Raw genomic sequence first — 16906 nt, forward strand, 5'->3', positions numbered from 1 at the left:
TCAAAGGATGTCGACAGCATTCAAGGAACGTATAAAAATCTGGAATTGAGCCCAGATACCAGGCTTCAACAATATTTCGGACAGTTGTAAACGAAATTCCTACTATATTATTTACCTCTTCTCATTGACGATCAAATTTTCTTATCATTAATTATGAAAATGAAAGTAATTTCGAAATATTGTACATTTCCGTTAACTAAGTGGTTGGTGCGAAAAATTGCAAACCAATAGACCATATATACTCATTCCTACATATTTACGTTTAGCAATCGCATAAACGAACTCGCATGTACCGAAATTCGTTCAAATGGAAGAAATATGTTAAAACTTCACAACTCCACCCAAATTGTTACAGTTTTTGTTTATGCAAATTTGTTGCTAACCTCATGAATATGCATATTTTTCTGTGTACTCCTTTAGTAAAGAAATAGAAAATCCGAAAAAAATTGCATGCTCGTAGTTCGTGTAAATTGTTATACCCACAGGCTTGGCGGTATCTTGTGGCATTGCAATACGATTGCCTAGTATTTGCGGCATACAATGTTGCCACACTTAACCAAAAAAAAAAAAAAAAAACAATAACAATTTTGGCAAGTCAGCAACTCATCACAGCGCGTCCCACATGAACTCATGAATATGATAAGTTAATATTAGTTTTTACCAATTCTCACTGACGCTGCCCTCCATTGTCAATTTGACAGCTGCTTAAGAGATGTCTGTCAGCTCGACTTTGCTCATAATTGTTCAGTATTTGCATACAATTACAACAAGTATGAGAATTTCCAATTTGTAATCAGTTTCGTACTTATTTTTTGTGTTTTTAATTACTGATCGATTATATCGTCACAAGGTTGTTATTGAGTTTTAGATAGGCGTTTTTAAATTGTGTAAATATACATATGTTAGTCGATACCTAAAATGTATTACATCGTTGTATACTTTTCCATTTGTCCGACTATCTTCAAAGTGTATAATATGTATAATCAATAAGTTATCTTAATGCTTAATAAAAGTGGAGGATTATCAGCATCTCGATCACTTGAAAACGCCATATTTCCTTACAGATCCTAATTTATTTATAGATTTCCCAAAACCCCTATTTAATATAAAATTTTAGGGGTCCAGTACGATTAAATTTTTGGACGTTCAGGTTTATTTACATTTGGAGGAGTCACGTAATGTTCAGTCTGATTAATTTTTTCATCGCTCCCGTAATATCAATATAAAGAGCGATCACGTGGGGCCAAGTCAAGTGGGGTCAAGCCTGTTTAGTTTCTGAAGGGGCGCGGGAAATCAAGTTTGTTTAAAATTTTAGCGGTTAAGCAAAGTAAAGCTTGGAGTCACGCATGGTTAACGCATGAGTCTTGACTTCAGGATGGGAACCAAAGGAAGTATAGTTAGATGACACCTTACACCAGGCCAATAAAGTGTTAGTTGTTTAAGTACAAAAGAAGATGATACTAGTCTAGAGAAAGGGTCTAGTAAAGGGTCTGTAATGTATCCAATATAGTGATTTGTGAAATTTCAGTAATAATATGATTTGGTGTCAGAAATTGAAAATGCAGAAAAAAAGACTTGGTTAATTGCAACCACCATTGAGCGTTTAGTAGAAAAATTTGATTCCACAGGCACTGTACAAAATGTTCCCGTTCCATTAAGATAAAGAAGTGTCGAGCGCATCAATTTAGGAAGACCCAAATCAGTCCCTCACACGTCATTCTCAATCGTTGGGCATATCTGTGACGTCGTTGTGGCGAATTTTGCGAAAAGATCTTGGTCTACATTCTTAAGATCAAATTGACGGAAGTACTGAAGCCGCTTGACCACCAGAATTGTCATATGTTCGTGAATTGGGCTGAATAACATCTTGAAAATGATACGGATTTTCATCGAAAAATCATCTTCAGCGATGAGACTTATTTCTAGCTGAATGGCTTTGTCAAAGAGCCACGAGTCACCATTGTATCCCGAAAAAAATTACGGTTTGGTGCTGTTTATGTGCCGGCGGTGTCATTGGGCCGTACTACTTTCATGATGATCAAGACCGGCACGTTACTGTGAATGGGAATCGCTACCGATCAATGAAAACCGAATATTTTTGGAAGATATGGACTTGGACAATATGTGGTTCCAACAGGACGGCGCCACAAGCCACACAGAGAAAGTCATAATCGATTTATTGAAAACCAATTGGTGAACGTGTTATCTCACGATCTCAATTGGCCGCCTCGGTCGTGCGATTTGACGCCTTTATACTAATTCCTATGGGGCTACGTCAAGTCTATGGTCTAGGCCAACAACCCAGCAACGATTGATCAGCCGAAAATTGGGTCCAGCGTCTGCATGCGAGACCATGGTGACCATGTAAAAGCGAGTTCCATACATAAGGCATCGAATGCACTTTCCACAGGAATAAAGAATTTCATTGATATATATTTTTAAATTTAAAAAATGTTTAAATCAATTTTCCATAGTTGTAAGTTCAGATAATATACTAGTTATAGGATACTGAGATCTTCCATATTAAAGCTGAATACTTCGTTTCGAAAGATGTCGCTGCGGCTGAGTTATTAAAAACATATTTACCACGAAAGTGAAGAAGCCCACAAACAATCACGAAATCACTAATTATATGGCTTAATTTTCTAGGTCGTACATGATATACTAGACTAAAAAATTTGCTCCCATTTATCAGACAACTGACAACAGAAAATTAAAATTTATCTGCAGCAATTGATTTATGAATTTGGAGCAGACAAAGCGCCGACATACGAGCACATACGATAATAAAGCACGCGCCCATATACGAGTACTTGTATAATAAATGAGAAAAAAATAATTAAATATTTTTCTTACATAATTTGTGATAAAACTCAGCAATTTTACAAGGTCTAAAAATAAACCTAAAGCACATAAACGCCACTTTTGTATAAACGACCAAACGACCGAAAAACCAGCGCAGCAACATAAGCCCAGATCTGTGAAAAAGGGGTGTCGTTATCGGCTTTGCTGCCGCTGGCGCTGTCTACAACTGTTATTGTTATTGTACGTAATCGTAACTGCCAGCCCAACAGCCAGCATGTACTCGTACGCCTGTCAGCCAAAACATCAAATTGGTGAACCAAATTGGGTGAGTGTGTCAGTGAGTGACTCGGTGACTGGGTGACTGAGTGAGCTTGCAACAATTCACGGGAAGCATTGTGGTGGCGGTGGCGCTTGGCGTACAATGAACACAAAGCGAAAGAGTGATGAATGAAGGTAGCCAAGACGGTGTGTGCCACCGAAATCGCTGACGATGAGACTGCAGTCGGTCGACTGACGATGGATTACTGACGTTAATACTATGGACCAACATACATATGTTAGCTTTTATTGTTGTTGTTGTTATTTGTATTATATGAATGTTTGTTTTTGTATTACAACAATAATTGCTTGTTGTATGTAGTTACAACGGCATTGCTTTGGAGTTTGATGTCGTTGCTGCTGCCGCACCTAAGCACGACTTTGAAGGTTACATGCCGACACCGCTGCCGTCACCAACACCGTCACCGTCACTATCACCATCACCGACACTGCCTCAGCACGTTGTTGTGTGTTACAACATTTTACAACAACACGGCATGGCGGGGGAGTGTGTGTGTGAAGGGTACGTCGAATAAAATTTTTGCATGAAAACGCTTGTCGCAGCATGCAGCATGCGAAGTGAAGAAGGCACACAAAATCAGTCAGAAATGCCGAAAATACCGAAATTTGCCGCAGCGGTTGACCTGGCAAACAGCACAAACGCACACACATACACACATGTAAGTGCAATGCCGTTTCTACTTAACGGAGAGAATTTAGAAGATGCCATCAATAAGACACCGTAAAATGTTGGACCAGTGATATGGCAGCAAAGTTGAACGAAAAAAAACGTTCGTCTGTAATGCTGTTCGACCCACACTGGGTAAGGCCTGCATCAAGTTAGAGATCGCTTGAAGTGTCTTCTTCTATTTCATCTTTGGCCATTTCATGTGACTTGCTCGGTTCATCGGCTCGCTTGCTGGCTGGCTAAATTGGGAATCATATGCTGCTGACTGGCAGTCAGTCCACCACCAGCCAACCACACTAGCAGCGCCATTCAATACGCTATTGTGGGTCCCCAACATTTATCATGGCATTAAAGAGTCTTGCTCTAGCGAATCTACACGGATGCAGCAATTTTTTTTTGCGTTATGTTAAACAGCGAATTGTTGGCTAAGCACGAGTATTATATTTATACATGTCGTTATTATATAAAATAAAATCCTCAAAGAAGCTGCGATGGCATAAAAGAAAACCCACAACTACAAAAAAGTTGCTCAACTTTGCTCACCTTATCATTGTTCAAGCGTTAGTTTCTTGTTGTTCTACTATCTTTGCTTTGCTTTGCTGCCTGACTTATTAGTTTTATTTTGATTATTGCTGCTGCTGTTGTTGTTGTTTCTAACATCATTGCGGTTACTCTACAAATAGACACTTTGTATGGATTTTCTAGTTTTTATTTTCCTAATGGTTCAAACGTCGCTTCTGCCGTAAATTTATACTGACAGGAAACCCCGTAAGCGTTCAATTGAATAAGCTGATACATTATTTATTCTTCTTATGGAGTTCTTAAGTCTCTTAATTCAAGACAGCAGATGTAATTATGGAAGGACATGCACGCCAAGTAATGAATACTCAACGTTCTGAATTTAGTCAATAGCGGAATTAAATAATAACAGAACGACCTGAAATTAGCCATAGCGGTATGAAAGTTCTGATTCTCATATTAGGTTAGATTAGGAGACTGATCCCCATGACATGTCATGAAGGATCCCACTGAAAATCTTTGTCCATTCTTATACCAAAAAACTCCTACATTTAGATCGTCCTGATACCCATATCGTCGTCGTCGCCATATCTTCTCTAAATGGAACTGTGACCTGATGTTGTTGTAGAGGTTACCCAAACCTGCCTGAGCCGGTAAGCCTAAATCCATTGTCATTGCAGTCATCAAACGGAAGTCCAGGAAACGAGTTGTTTCGAGAGGGACGGACCAAAGGGAAAGGGTGTTACATGAGTAGGGTTTATGGGGCATGCAAAAGGGTGGTAAGTATCATACGGTGACTCTTTGCATGCCGGACATATGTATATTGGGTATGTCGGGGTTCAGTCTGGATAGGTAGGAGTTTAACCTGCTACAATATCCAAAACGAAGTTGCATTGTAGTAGTTGTGACTCTTCTTCTTCTTGACTGGCGTAGACACCGCTTACATGGCTATAGCCGTGTCCAAAACAGCGCGCCACGTCTCCCTCCTTCTGGCAGTTTGGCGCCAATTGGTTATACCAAGCGAAGCCAGGTCCTTCTCCACCTGGTCCTTCCATCGGAGTGGAGGTCTCCCTCTTCCTCGGCTTCCACCAGCGGGTACTGCATCGAATACTTTCAGAGCTGGAGCACTTTCATCAATTCGAACAACATGACCTAGCCAGCGTAGCCGCAGTCTTTTTAATCGCTGGACTATGTCTATGTCATCGATATAGAACTCAAGGACTTAGTTAGTTTTGGTAATAGACCGAAAATAAATTCTTAACACACCATATTATATTTCAAGTAATCTTGCCTAATCTCATACCTAAATTACTCTAAAAAAGTAATTTAATATTAAAGGAATCTCGTCTCGTCTCGATTCTCGATTCCACGAGCTTAAAATCCTCCAGTAGTTAAACTCAGTTTGAGACCTTCTGAAGGATACGCAGCGAAATTAGACTGGGACCAGTTTATTTACCAAAGAAAAAAGTAGTGTCTAAGTGTTTTAGAAAATCTAATTTATTAAGTTCTGATCAATGTCGTTCAATTGTACAACACATACATTTTGAGGTACCATTTTTTAAGGTCCCCAAGGATATGTTGCCTTTGAGAACAAAAAAATCGCTTGACTCGATCGATTTAATTGACTTGAAAGAGGTAATCCAAGGAGTAGCAATCCCTATCATATCTTTTAAAACGCACTGCGTATAATACAGTTAATGTACCGCATTCCGCACAGCAAATAGACTTATGCCGGTATTCGGCGAGCAATAGAGACTCATGTGTGGGAAAACTAGTGACTTTGGATCCTAAGTCTAAGCTCGAAAACACTATTTGCATTTCGAAATCATTAAGTTTGCATTTAGTGATGCATGCATTTAGTTTTTCCAACCGTTGGGGTTAAAAAGATTTCTGATAGTTTCAAACTCTCTCACACTTGAACAAGATATATATGTAGATTCAACTCAGATTTCAGACACTTCAGCTATTAATTAACCTCAAACAAAAATACAAACTTTAAATGTTCATTGGGTTTATCGTGAATACAAAAAATATAACCTATGACAAGCAAAAGATGCAATGCAGCCAGCACCAACAACAAAAACAACAACAAATAAACCGATGACAACAATAACTAAATCTAACCGTTACGTGTAATCGCGGTAAATGGCAAATAAACAGTTGACATTTGGGAATCTCAAATTGGCTAGATATAATCGTATCGCAACGTATGGTGTCGCATCAATTGCCCGACCGGATCCAATAACAATTATTTATAGCACGTTGAGGTAGCAAGCTGGCTTATGATCGTACGAGACGAGTATGTTGGTTGAGTGCAGATACAAAAGCGCAGTGACACAGCGATGGAACCATTCTTTTGTAGCGCCACGTGCCTGTCTCTTTCTAATTTAATGCTAAATGTGATAAGTTCTTTTCGCAAGTTATGTGTACTCGTTGGTATGCAATGCAGGTATGCTTTTGTTCTGCATACATAAATGGGCACATATGCTAATCAAGGTCAACGAGCATTGCAACAAGTAAGAAAGGAGTTCTATTGAATTTAACAAAATTCCATTCAGGGAAATATTTAGAACAAGGCACAGCATTGAAGACAAACTTATGCTGATGAGCAACACCGTGCAGTTTTAATTTTATTCAAGGTGACTTCGAGCCGGATTCTGAAGACTTTGGCTTTTGTGAAGGCAGGCCAGTTTACCTTTGTGAGCATAACCTCAAAACCTTTTAAAGAAAATCTTATTAGAAGCTTACCAAAGTTTCTCTATATCACAATCGAATCAGTAAAAGAACGTAGTAACTAGCATCAAGAAGTTAAAATATAAATATTCTAACCTCCATATAAAGATCTAACATTATTACTTAATGATTTCCACGATATTAAAATAATATATATCTAAAGTATACAGCAGTGATGTTTCAAATAAGAAAACACTCAAAAAATGATCTTCCATAGATGGCATATTGAAAATCTGGCCAATTTTAGGTTTCCCAGGTCTAACTCTACACAATTTGTTGGTTTTTGTGGTGACCCGCATTGACCAGACCAATTACGGCTCCTTAGACCCGATAACTCATTGTCATAACATTAACTTACAAAGTTTTTCGGAACATTGGGTGTTCGAGATGAGATTGGTTAGAGGTAGGGTTTTATTGTTTAGGTTTAGGTAGGTTTATATTGTTTTCTACCATTTTGGAAAGCTCGAAGACAAAACAACTCGTCTATCAGTGGCCGAGCGGTCTGAGCTTTTCTTTGTAATGGGTTATTATACAATATAGGAAGGTAGAGAAGATAAAGTGGAGGATAACAAGCACTGGCCTGTGTCAAGCAAAATATTACCACTAGGTGGTAGTGAGTAAGGAGTAAAATCCATGAGCTCACTTGCCCAAGGACCAATTCTTGAATTTATTAGAGTGTTGATTTAAGTTTTTGCTCTGTGAAGATGGGTGAGCACAACAGACCACTGGACACATTTTAGACTTTTCTTATATTTATTTATATTTTCAGTACTGACACGTTTAACTATTCAAAACCTATTAGATTTACTGCGATTCTTATTAGAATAAGCCGCCAATATTGTACAACTTGATTTTGGTTGGTTCTATTACATTAAGTGTTCAATTATATATTCAATGCGACAAAGATTATGTATACACACATGCGTGCTCTGCTTGACGAACGCTATATGGGCCGTGAGAAACATTTTTTTATACTCTCACAACAAAAGTTGCTAAAGAGAGTATTATAATTTTGTTCATACAACGGTTGTTTGTAACACCCACAACTAAACGAGTTAGATATAGGGTTATATATACCAAAGTGATCAGGGTGAAGAGTGGAGTTCAAATCCGAATGTCTGTCTGTCCGTCCGTCCGTCCGTCTGTGCAAGCTGTAACTTGAGTAAAAATTAAGATATCTTGATGAAACTTGGCACACTTATTTCTTGGCAACATAGGAAGGTTGCGATTGTTGCAAAATCGGACCACTGCCACGCCCACAAAATGGCGAAAACCGAAAACACATAAAGTGCCATAACTAAGCCATAAATAAAGCTATGGAAATAAAATTTGGTATGAAGGATCGCACTATGAAGGGGCATATTTGGATGTAATTTTTTTGGGGAAGTGGACGTGGCCCCGCCCCCAAATCGGTTTTTTGTATATATCTCGCAAACCAATAGAGCTATATAAGCCAAACTTTCTGCAGTCATTTTTTTTTACCATTTCCTTATACAGTCCAAAAATGACAGAAATCAGATAATAACCACGCCCCCTCACATTCAAAGGTTAGGTTGAAAATTACTAAAAGTGGGTTAACTAACTAACGAAAAACGTCAGAAACACTAAATTTCACATAAGAAATGGCAGATGAAAGCTGCACTCAGATATTTTTACAAAATGGAAAATGGGCGTGGCGTCGCCCACTTATGGGTCAAAAACCATATCTCAGCAACTACTTGACTGATTTCAATGAAACTTGGTTTGTAATAGTTTCCTTACATTCCAATGATATGTTGTGAAAATAGGCCAAATCGCTTCACAACCACGCCTACTTCCTATATACCAGAACTTTGAAGACAATCTGAATCGTTTACTTTACAATATATAAAGTAAGCACTAGTGAAGATATCGGTGCAGAACTTTGCACAAATACTATGTTAATAGTGTGGCAGCCCCATTCTAAAAATCGCCGAAATCGGACCATAGGTTTTTAAGGCGGGTTACACCCGAACTTAGCCCTTCCTTACTTGTTTTTAAATAATTTTAATCCTTCGATCCATCATAAATTGAAATCCTTTCGGTGATATACCCAGTTGAGAGACTCAACAGCAACTAACAATGCAAAGTTCGTCGATCATTTAAAAATAAGATGTCCCGAAGAACTGAACGCCATTCAACTTCGTTCAGGATACTGTAGTATATTAAACTCATACCTAGCCAGACTGAACCCCGACATACTCAATATATGTTCTGCATGTAAAAAATCCACGTATGACACTGATCACCACTTTGCATTCCCAATTGACCCTACTAACTAACGCCCTTTTCCCTTTGACCCGACCCAGTCTAAACAACTCGTTTCCTGGCCTCCGTTAGATGACTTCGATGACAATTGATTTATGCTTGCCGGTTCAGGCAGATTTGTATAACCGCTACAACAACAAAAAGACGACCCAAACGAGTTTCAAAAAAAAGTGTTTAGGGGTGATATCGATTTATCAGAAATGGCTCAATCGATCGGACACAACCAACACAATGGATTGGACACAACACAAATAACCCTAGAATCACCCCAGTCCCACATATATATGACAAACATGATCATGACAAACAGACCCACCTCTAGCTCCAATGTGCCAAATATAGTGATGTCAATATCTTTATCTTTATAGGATGTTACTCACGAAAATAGCCCTTCCTCACTTGTTATTGCAAAAATCCTAAGACATCTTCTTACATTCAATACCAATATTGAATCATACTACTTCCACAATTGATTAACAATTAATAAATTATATTTTTTACATGCACAGATTAGCAGATGTAAATTTCAAATAAAATGTTACGTTACACTGCTTTTATGAAATGCACAAACACCTTGCATGGATGCACATACTAAAATAAATAATTACAAGTTTTATTTATTGTATATAATACATATTATATATAACCAGATGTCTATACGGAGATGTGCTTATGAAGTTTGCCCATAAATCAAATGCAAACAACATTTCAAATACCTTCGCGCTAAACAGAAAAAAAAGGTTTTCAATAAAAAAAATGGTCAAACAGCAAAAAAAAAAAACAAATAAATTTCCATACAGACCAGACTGCACTAGGTTATGCCTGCATTGAAAAGCTAATTCAACATTCAATTGATTAACATATTAATATATTCATAGTCATATGAATCAAGAATCAATCTGCAGCAGCGCGCCAGCAGCGACGTCGGCAACGGTGAGCGTCGTGAGGATATTATTATTTTGAGTGAAGATCATTTGGAGTATTGAAGATAGTACCAAATGTAAATGTATGTATATTTAAAGTATTACCGGTGTCTAAGCAACGGAGTGGAGTGGACCAGTAAAGCAAAACAAATAACAACAACATGACAGTTGATGGCCACTTAAAGAACTTAAACCAAAAGTGCTGCAGCGTAAAGGCCAATATGCTTAAGACACCTACTTATGTATATCTAAGTATGTATGTCTGTATATAGATTTGGCGTTATGGCGTTATGGCGTTAGGGGAATACTTCTACACAATAACAACAACAACAATACCAACCACACGACAGCATCAAAATGCTATGCAACACGAGCAACTCAGCCAAAATGTGTGGAGTTGTAATGGAGAAGAGTCACACTGAATTTCGCAGATCGAGTGCAATACACACGACAGACCGTTAGATATAGATACATATGTATATATGTATCTATGTCTGTATGGGTTTGCATTGTGCATACTGAGCTGAGTCGTTTGGGCCATTGTTATAGATGCGACTTAGCGTTAGTACCTATTATACATACAAACATACAGCGTTACAACAACAACAATAACAACAATAACTCTTATAACAACACCAAACACAGTAGATATTCGTAACGAAGAGGCGAGAGCATCATCACCGGCTTTTGGTGACTGCCGCAGCTACCACCACTAACACCAACACCGCCACCGCCACCACCGCAACTACCGCAGCAACTGTTGCTGTTGCTGTTGCCGTTGCTGTAGCTTCTCCTCAACACCTTTGACCTATGCGATGTGCGGCACATTTGCCGCCAACTGCACATATAAAAGACAAATGCGCAACGGCTCAAAGTGTCAGTACGAATTAAAAGCGTCTCCGAGCACGAATACGGTTAAGCCAATACAAAAATAGTGAACGAACGTATAGAGGGCATTCGTGAACTACACACACACACTCGCTTGCATAGACGAAGTTAGTGAACGCGTGAAGTGTGGAAGGATTCAACTATTTGCTGGAATCAAGAAAATAAAATCAAAAATAAATTTCACTGCCGCTTAAAGGATAGCAACTAGTAGACGTGTGAAAAAATGGAGATCTTGTCCGTTAGAGTGTCGTATGTCGCGTTGATTGTGCTCGTTGTTGGTGTGCTATTGGTGCAAGCACGTCCGCAGGCGCCCGAACAACCTGAGCCGGTAAATTTTCACAACTAAAATGCGTTTTTCAATAAAAAAAAAATGTATTTTTGTCTCTAAATAGTAGATAGTAGTAGTATAATGCTTGTGAGTAGTTGATAAAATAAATGCAAAATAGCAATAACTATTGAGCAAAACGCCTATCGCATAATGAATCATCGTCAATTTAAACATTGAAACTTAAATGGTAGTCGTTAAAAAAAACGTAAAGCAATTATTCTTTAAAAGTGAATTATTTATTTTCTCATTCGCATTGTTTTGCGCAATAACGCCAGAGTACGAAGTGTGAGCGCCAGTTAATTTAGAAAAATTACCCTGTCAACACTGATAAAACTGCAATCAAAGTAAATTGTACAATAGCACTTAATTAACTCGACAGACAGACAGCACAGAGAAGTGGGTGCATCGCATAATAAATGCATTTCTGCATGCAATATACTGTAGACTGTTCTGGCTAAGAGTCGACTTTGACTAAATTTCTTTAATAAAAACCTAATTCTGATGTCAAAAATATTCCGAAGAGAATTGCATAAGAACATACGAAAAAAATATAAAAAAATATTTGGTAAATTTAACGGTATTTTTTTTCAAATTTCCAAAACCTTTAAACTGTTTTAAATCATTCTTCAATATATAAAATATTCAACATTTTTTTTTCGTTTGGGATTTTTGTCTATAATATAATATATATTTTTTCTAAGCGAAGGAACCCTTTTTCAAGATTAAGGGACCTTTCTAACTTGTATTAGAACAGTCTAGTAGAATTGAAAATATACCAATTTTATAATAGTGAAATTAAATATTCAAATTAAAGATACAAAAATAAGCAAATTTGCTCCGTTTAAAAAAATTTCAACGGACTAATTTGAAAAAATTTATCAAAATAGTTTTCAAATTGGGTTAAACCCACTAGCGGTTCTTAAATACTCTGGAAAATAATTGTAAGCATTTTGTTGTGGTAATTTAAGCATTTTCTTTATCCAACAACAATTATTTGAGTCTACTTAATATAATTTAATCCAGTCTACATCCAGTATCCAACTACAGTGTAATGGGAACAAGTGGGAACACCTCTTTTAATTTACTTCTGGATTTGATGGGCCTCAGCTGAAGGGAGCATGCGCTAGAAAGTCACTAGCACTTGTTCTGTCGCAAGAGCCTTTTGGTCCAAGCTAAATCGCAAGAGGCCTAGAGAACTCTTCAGTTCTCTAAGTAAGATTTTATCTCACCTTATCCTAGTCATAGGGGTTCTATTTAACTGGCAATTTTCCCATAAAAATTCACGCGGTCAAATTTAAAATTTGCTGCTTGGAGGAGGATGAAGAAGAATTTTCTCAACAATTCATTTTGGAATACCCCGCTTTTGCAAGCTATAAGGAAACGTTTTTTGGTTTTCATTTTTTTGTACATTCTTGTAGAAGTAAAACACCTCTACAGATTTGTGATATGTTCTAGGATTTTTGTTGATTCTTAAATTTTAGTGAAATAGTAATTTGTTTTTGGCATCAATAGTTTGGCATTAATAGTCTAAGTGGGATTCCTCTAGTGGGGAACAACGATTGAACCTAACTTAAATTATATGAGGAATGTTTTCAGCTACTACTATAGCAACAACAGAAAATACATTGGGGAAATAAGATGATTCTATAATATGATAATCTCTAACGTTTAAGACTAAGATATTGAGATACCGCTTAAAACCAGTACTAACTGCTTCTATTATTAATAATTTAGTCACTGTTAATATTAATAATATATGTACATCTATAGGTAATGTGAGTTTGTGTCGAATAAGCAAAGAAATTATATGACTATTTCCAATCATATGAATATGTTGATTATTAAAATGAGATTGTTGTAAAAAGTGTAAGTGCAAAAATTACCAAATTGAAATCGTGAGTTTTAACTGGGAAAATTATTCAAAGTTATCTATACTTACTATTATAAAGAGGAGAGAGATTTGTATGTGTGTTTGTAATGAATAAACTCAAAAACTACTGTGCCGATTTTAAAAATTCTTTTACCATTGGAAAGCTGCATTCACCCCGAGTAATACCCCTGACAGACGGCGGCGTTAATACGGATTAACTGCTTTAATCGGGGTTAATTCGAGTGTTATCTCAGTTAACTCCGTTTGTTAACTCCCATTTAATCCTCAAAATTTTAGAGAATTAGTGACATTTTCGTTGGCAACATAGTTAAACATGGCCGCTTTTAACCTATGAAAGAAAATAAGCAAAACTGTTTTTCTGTTTTCTTATAATAAGCAGCTGTTTTTCACTTAAATGTAAACCGCAACCGCAATATTTGCCTTCTATCCAATTTTATTTTACCAAACTGAAAATATTTTTGCCAATCAGCTGTTTATGGGTGTTTATAACTCGCTTTGCTGCCATCTGTCACCTACAAATGATTAAAAGCGCAGTTAATCGAAGTTAACTCTGCCGTCTGTCTAGGCTATAACATAAGCTATATTTAATGATAGAAAATATTATGGATATAAATCTCAACTTTCTGAAAATAGTTATCAAAAGGATGCCGTGATGGAGAATCTTCATCAGAAACTGAAAATCTTCTTGCAAGTCGAAGAATTAAAGCATCGCAATCGCGTGCCAGAGTCGAGTAACGAGTGTACAGCGGCTTGAAAAACAAAATATTACAAATTTTTCTAGAAATTTTCATTTATAATATTAATACGAATTGAAATCCCAACTGGAACCATCAATTAGAGAAATACTATATTCGATAAATTAGAATTTGAATGTAGAATACATCGCCTATTAAAATTCTTCCCTAAGCTTAACTTGAAGAACTCCGAGTTTAGTGATACAACGGTAATATACACGCAGCAAAAATTAAGAGTAGAGCGTCTAAAAAATAAATATGAATGTGAATTATTATTTTTTTTTAATTTTTAACCAATTGTTTTTATTTGTTTTAAATTAAACTCATTTGTGTTTTGAAATCATCTGAATGTCTGAGTTTAAATAGTAGAACGAAGATTTGTTAAGGATTGATATATAAAAAATTTACAAATTTTAAGGTTAGAAAATCTTCGCTTAGTCTATATACATATATATAAAAGGTTTAAAAACAGGAGTTTTTCTATGTTCACGGCTGGTATTTAGAGTTAAAGGGTAATCCCCTTCTAACTTAACAAAACTAATTATAATGCTGCATAATTGAAAAAGTCCATGCTACTTTTATAATTCCAGGGATACCAATATACATAAATATATCTTAACAAACCAAAATTATTATTATTTATTTAGTATACATCATAATACGAGTGTTTATTTAATATAAATCCACTCTTTACAGTATGAATACCAATATGAGGTTAAGGATCCCGAAAAAGAGCTATTCTTCAACAAAAACGAAGCAGGCGACGCTGCCGGAAAGGTAAGAAACAGACAAAATTGGAAAAAATAAATGCGAAATACAATACTAAAACTTCACAGGTGTCTGGACAATACTCTGTGTGGCTGCCAGATGGACGCCTTATGACCGTTGCCTACACCGTAGAGGGCGAGAATGGTTTTGTGCCTAAAGTGACGTTCGATACAACAAACCCATTGGGTTAGAAAGCTAATGCGGCTAAAAAACCAGCGATAAACACACGCATAACACCGGAAAAGCGCATGTCAAGCAGTACAATCCAACGGAAAATGTTAAAACAAGGAATGGTGATGGAATATATACAACAACAACAACAATGAAATCAATTAGAATTTTTTGCGGAGCAGGAGAACGTGAAAAATAAATAAATAAATATTTAGTTAATTATTAGCTAAGTGGTAATATGTATATGCAGCAAATATAGCAAAATATTGCATATCTAAGAAAGCAACAACACACACGCAATACATATGTACATACATAAATATACATATGAATATGTACATATGTATGTATGTCCAGAGAAGCATACGCACAAACAGACAGACATAGGTACGCGCAAAGGCATAAATGTATGTATGAAGCTAAACAACGATGGAGGACTTTAAGTTTAACAATTACATTAAAAGGCTTGTGTGCAGCAACAGCAATAACTTCTACGCCATTATGAATGAAATTAAACTTTTTAAATGCGAACATTGTAAATACAATTTTTCTACACACTTTTATATACTTTCAATTTCCACCCTTTCTTTAGTTAAATGATGTCTTCAACTATATATATTTTATATAACTCTTTTACATATGTTTCTAAACGTATAAATGTTAAATATTATATTATGATATTGATATTGTTATTTTTATATAATACTATATGCATATACTATTTGTATTAAATGTACATCATCTTCTTCGCTTTAAGCGTAGAAAGCGTTCACTATGTACCTTTTGACAATACAAATTCAAAAAAAAAATTAATAACTGCCACAGGCATATCGATATTTGTTACAGTTACACATAAGAATGAATGGAAAATGGCTCAATTATAAAATAATAAAGGATTTTTTTTACTTAAAAGAGACCACGAAAATTCAGGCTTTGTGTTCTTACAAACAAGGTTTTATGGAGTAGCACAATAGCTGTTAACTAATTTTTTTCGGTATTTTTTATCTTTATATAACGTGTTTCACATTAATCAAATTTGAAATTATATTCGATTCACTTTTTACACATAAAAAATATAAAACTAAGATCCAATACAGTAACGGTCATTATTTAATCACTACTTTTTCCGTTATTTTTTATCTAAATACAACGTGTTTCACATTAATCAAACCGACTAAAAATATGAAAAATTATTTCAATTCACTTTTTTGCACACAAAAAATTTAAAACTAACCTCCAAAGCTGTCACATTGGCACTTAGACACATTCTTAAAAAACGTTTCACTATTACATTCACTAATTATTATTCAGTTATAGTTGGTTATATAAAAACAATAGTTCCAACTCACCACATTCCTCATATGCGTTAGAATCACAGCAACACCTTTTGTATCGTATTGCGGCCGTCCAGCGCGTCCAATCATTTGCAACAAAGTACTCTCGGGATATTCCATCATATTACCAAGGTGATAATACTAATGATTTACAATTGTTAACAAATTAGTACATAACTGCTTTGCATTTGTAAGCGAAAATCGCGTTTAGAAAATTACCTCAGTTGACTTGATGACCACAAGGCGTGCTGGCAAATTGACGCCCATTGCTAAAGTGTTGGTGCAGAGCAAAACCATTAGGTTACCCTGACGGAAGCTCTCCTCAATTTTGCTACGATCACTTAAACTCATGCCGGCATGATGGTAAGCGATGCCATGTGCAATCAATTTGCGCAGTTTACTGTCGTGCAAACTAAAGGCAGTAATGAGAGAAAACAAGAAAAAAGTATATTTAGTAACACTAAAAGTATTTGTTTATGTTTGCAGGCACAAAAATAATACGTATTAGGTTTCTGTGCAC

The 16906-nt window shown here is 36.1% G+C and overlaps 2 protein-coding genes across 2 annotated transcripts in view; one reads left to right on the forward strand and one right to left on the reverse strand.

The window, feature by feature from the left end:
- Nucleotides 1-16906, reverse strand: part of LOC114803525 (probable ATP-dependent DNA helicase HFM1) — a 31496-nt gene that overhangs the window by 12945 nt on the left and 1645 nt on the right. The window contains exons 5-6 of the mRNA XM_054232542.1: nucleotides 16606-16798; nucleotides 16402-16527 (exon numbers count right to left, since the gene is read on the reverse strand). Coding sequence (XP_054088517.1) covers nucleotides 16402-16527; nucleotides 16606-16798 — 319 coding nt within the window. The remainder of the gene's footprint in view (nucleotides 1-16401; nucleotides 16528-16605; nucleotides 16799-16906) is intronic.
- Nucleotides 11159-15366, forward strand: LOC105216193 (uncharacterized). Its single transcript, XM_054232554.1, has 3 exons — nucleotides 11159-11488; nucleotides 14810-14890; nucleotides 14950-15366. The coding sequence occupies exons 1-3, from the start codon at nucleotides 11384-11386 to the stop codon at nucleotides 15070-15072; spliced, it is 309 nt and encodes a 102-aa protein (XP_054088529.1). The 5' UTR covers nucleotides 11159-11383; the 3' UTR covers nucleotides 15073-15366.

Source organism: Zeugodacus cucurbitae, chromosome 5 (genome assembly GCF_028554725.1).
Source record: "Zeugodacus cucurbitae isolate PBARC_wt_2022May chromosome 5, idZeuCucr1.2, whole genome shotgun sequence".
In the NCBI taxonomy this organism is placed as follows: Eukaryota; Metazoa; Arthropoda; class Insecta; order Diptera; family Tephritidae; genus Zeugodacus; species Zeugodacus cucurbitae.